General features: G+C 42.6%; 1 protein-coding gene across 1 annotated transcript; it reads left to right on the top strand.

Moving 5' to 3' along the window:
• The first annotated feature begins 840 nt into the window (after positions 1-840).
• hoxc9a (homeobox C9a) lies at positions 841-2,675 on the top strand. The gene is made up of 2 exons (XM_073470666.1): positions 841-1,387; positions 2,431-2,675. Exons 1-2 carry the CDS (start codon positions 841-843, stop codon positions 2,673-2,675), a joined length of 792 nt encoding a protein of 263 aa, XP_073326767.1.
• The last annotated feature ends 1,169 nt before the right edge of the window (positions 2,676-3,844 follow it).

The following is a 3,844-nucleotide window of genomic DNA, read 5'->3' as shown; positions in this document are numbered from 1 at the left end:
AAATTTATTGATGGGTATAAAATCATGAACGGTCACTAGCCGAATATAGCCCGCTGGAGTGGGCTGCTTGTCAAGAATCTGAATCCCCTCCTCTCCTATCTCCGCAGATCCCATTTAGGAAATGTTTGGTCTGCTGCGCCCTCGTTAAAACAGTGCAAACTTTATTGTCAGTGTATCCTGCATCCCGTATTTTGATCCTCTCTCTTCTCCTGGTCTGTCTGCTCTGTATGTAGCTACTGTGCAGGCTTCTCCCTCTCTCTCTCTCTCTCTCTCTCTATTGAGAAATAAACAGCATTCCTCAGGAAGTTATAAACCTTTCACTTTATCAAATGTGCTGCTGGTTTGATAAAGATAAAAGGCGTCAACGATACGATAAATACTTTAATGCTGTAATACTATCCGTTGCTGTAACGTGGGACTACGGTAGATTTTGCCTGACAGAGATTGATTACACCATCAAATAGTGCCTTGCTCGTAATGTGCGCAGGTCTGCACTGCGACTGGAAAAAAAAGAGCCACCATAAGCGCTGCAAAAGCATATTTTCTTCTCAAAGAAACATGGTTGTTGGTTACCTCTAATACGTCCAGGAAAGGGAGCAAAAGAGCACATTCTTTAATCCGATTTATGTGCAATGGTATCCCAGGATAAGTGGCGCATTGATCCACTGTACAATTTTTGTGGGGGTAAATATAATCACGTGTCGGCGAGGCAGCCAATCGCAGCCAGGGAAGCGTTGAGAAATAATTACCTGCCTTGATTGTTCTATGGCTAGATAAAAAAGTACACATACACTCCATATAATAATCGGATGCATGTAAAAGAGTCGGGGAGGCTTCGACATGTCGACCACGGGTCCCATAAGTAATTATTATGTGGACTCCTTGATCAACCATGAGAACGAGGATGTCCTTGCTGCTGCAACTCGCTTTTCGGCTCCCGGTTCGCACCCAGCCGGCCCTCGTCCGACGTCTCTAGTACCGGAGTGTGCTGACTATCCTTCCTGCAGCTTCGCACCCAAGGCACCCGTCTTCTCCACCTCCTGGGCCCCCGTACACTCCCAGTCATCAGTGGTTTACCATCCATACAGTCACCAACCGCACTTAGGCACAGACTCGAGGTATATGCGGTCATGGCTGGAGCCGATATCAGGCGCCGTGCCTTTCCATGGCTATCCGGGGAACGGCAGGCACTATGGGCTGAAGCCCGACGCCTTTCAGGAGCACAGAGCCGGAGAGTGTCTCGGCTCCAGCGGACGGACCTACACGGATTATCTGTACTGCTCATCCACTGACACGCGAGAGAAGGCGCAGCAGAGTATCCCTTCTCCCGAGTCGGAGCTGCTGGCTTCAGGAAAACATAAAGAGGAGAAGCCGGAGCTAGATCCGAGTAAGTTCAAGCTCCTGTCTTTTACAGCCGGGTTGGAGTTTTGGTTTGGGGTTGTGTAAAGCTAACTTAGCTCAAAGGCGTTTTAACGTCCTCTATAACATGAAATTATAAGCTGTTTCATGCTGCCTTTTTCAGTCCAGCTCTGTCTGAATCGCCTCTGCTGGGGTGGGGGGGGGAAGCTTTAGGAACTATAAAAGACAAACGCTACGAGGCTAATATTGGGGCTATAAACCAGACGGGGTTGTAAACATGGACTCAAAGCTACAGGAAGACGTTGAATTTGGAAGGCTGTTGCATATAATGTTAAAAACACGCAAGGTGCTCTTTTAAAGTGAGCAACCTAAACTGACACATGCATCAATATTCATCATTTAAAGCCTTATGATGCATTTTTTTACGACCATGTTTTGACCCCGTGGCTTTACATACGGCACGCCAGGTCCTGTAAGCCGACTTTCAGACGCAATTTTTATTTTTTCTGTATTAACGTAGGCCCATAGTGAGAGGGGAAAGCCACATTTTGGCTCTATTTGATCCCCAGTGGTACAGTGCCCACATAATAATGAGAAGGTGATATGCATATAGTTACATATGAAACATTTGCTCTCTTCTCTGGGTCCAACACAAATTCACATGACTCTTCCAGCCAACTTGAGGAATGTAGGGACATACTGGAGGACTTTCACCACGGACCTGTAAAGGCTTGAACCACGGGCCATTTTATGGGCCAATAAAGTGAATAAGCGCATTGAGTATTTTACGACGGTGTTACTCACAAGTTAAGGGGACAAGGAAGCAAATCAGTGTAAGGTTGGATAGATAGAGGCTGAGAATCTTTACTCAAAATGTTTACTATCAGCTTAGCTTTAATGGGAAACACCAAACATGTGTCTAATTGACATTATTTTTTTTAGTTCTGATGAGTTATAGTGTTTTCAAAATGCTCACTTGTTATTGCTGCATTTTTTTTAAATGTCTCACAGTGTTTCCCTTGTAAAATCTGTCCTTATTATTATTATTATCGTTATGTTATGTATTTGCAGATAACCCAGTGGCAAATTGGATACACGCCCGCTCCACGAGGAAGAAGCGATGCCCTTACACAAAGTACCAGACTCTCGAACTGGAAAAGGAGTTTTTGTTCAATATGTATCTGACTCGAGACCGCCGGTTCGAGGTCGCTAGGGTCCTGAATCTGACCGAGAGGCAGGTCAAAATCTGGTTTCAGAACCGGCGAATGAAGATGAAGAAAATGAACAAAGAAAAGAGCGACAGCAAGGAACAATAATGTGGACTGCATTCAGAAAATCAACCATAATAATAACCACTAGTCACATGGACAGCACAGATGTACCCTTAAACACACGCTGAACCCTCATCTTCTTCCTCTCCTCTTCATATTTATCACTTTGTTGGATTTTTTGTATTAACCTTAACTTGGAGACTGTTTGATGCTGATTATGTTTATATATTTTTTCCAGTGCACATTTGTGTCGAGCGTTAAAGAGAGACAAAAAGCAAGAAAAAGAAAAAAAAAAACTTGTAAGGAGATAATTACATTCTGCTTTCACTTCGAAATACCTTTGTGTTTTTTTTGTAAGAGAAATTATACACGTTGCAGTTTGGACACGTTAAAACTGTCTGAAGAAAGAGAATACTTGAATTCTTTTGAATTTCACAAACCCCATAATTTATGATGTGAATGTATTTTCCTTCATGTTTATTTCCTTTGTACTTTGTTGTGCAGGTGTAGTATTTTGTACAGAAACGGAACATCTGCGAGCCGACTTGTCTGTCTTGTATTTTTGTGATAGTTGTTGCTGTATTTGTGCATTTTTCTTTTTGTTTGTTTTTTTTTTTTTGACTGTAGCCAACGAGTTTAAATATAGAGTGTAGATATAGATCTCTGCAAATATAAACCTAATCACTAAAGTGCTTGTATTCTGTATTCATTGTGACTCTATGTGGATGTTTGCAGTAGGCTTCCCAAACACATTTCATTCAGAGAGGGCCTAACAAACAGAATCACAGTCAATATCAGATGAACTATTCTGTTGATTTAAAAGCCGCAGGAAAGCGGGGTTACCAAATCACTATTGGATAAGCTACATGTTGCAAACAGATGGGTGTTTTCTAAATAATTGTGCCTCCACAATTATTCGTCTAATAGTTTTTGGCGGCCGAGCATTCCTCCAAGTACAGCTAAGGCCCAAATGAGCTCTGCGAATAACGGCGAGGTCAAAAAAACTTGTCAGCGCAGTTTCGCAAGTCAGCGTTGTTTTAATTATGCTTTGCATTACTTTAAACCGGTGTCTTAATTTGCCTTCTTTAAGTCTCAGCGACGTATATCCACAGTGATGCGTGTATTTGAGGATAAGAACACGCACATGAAATAAACACATAAACAGGCTCGACGGTAAATTTGTCAAAAAGCAATAAGCGGCCAGTAACCAGTGT

This window comes from Pagrus major, chromosome 7 (assembly GCF_040436345.1).
Source record: "Pagrus major chromosome 7, Pma_NU_1.0".
NCBI classification, from domain to species: domain Eukaryota; kingdom Metazoa; phylum Chordata; class Actinopteri; order Spariformes; family Sparidae; genus Pagrus; species Pagrus major.
This window is presented reverse-complemented; position numbering and strand designations above follow the sequence as displayed.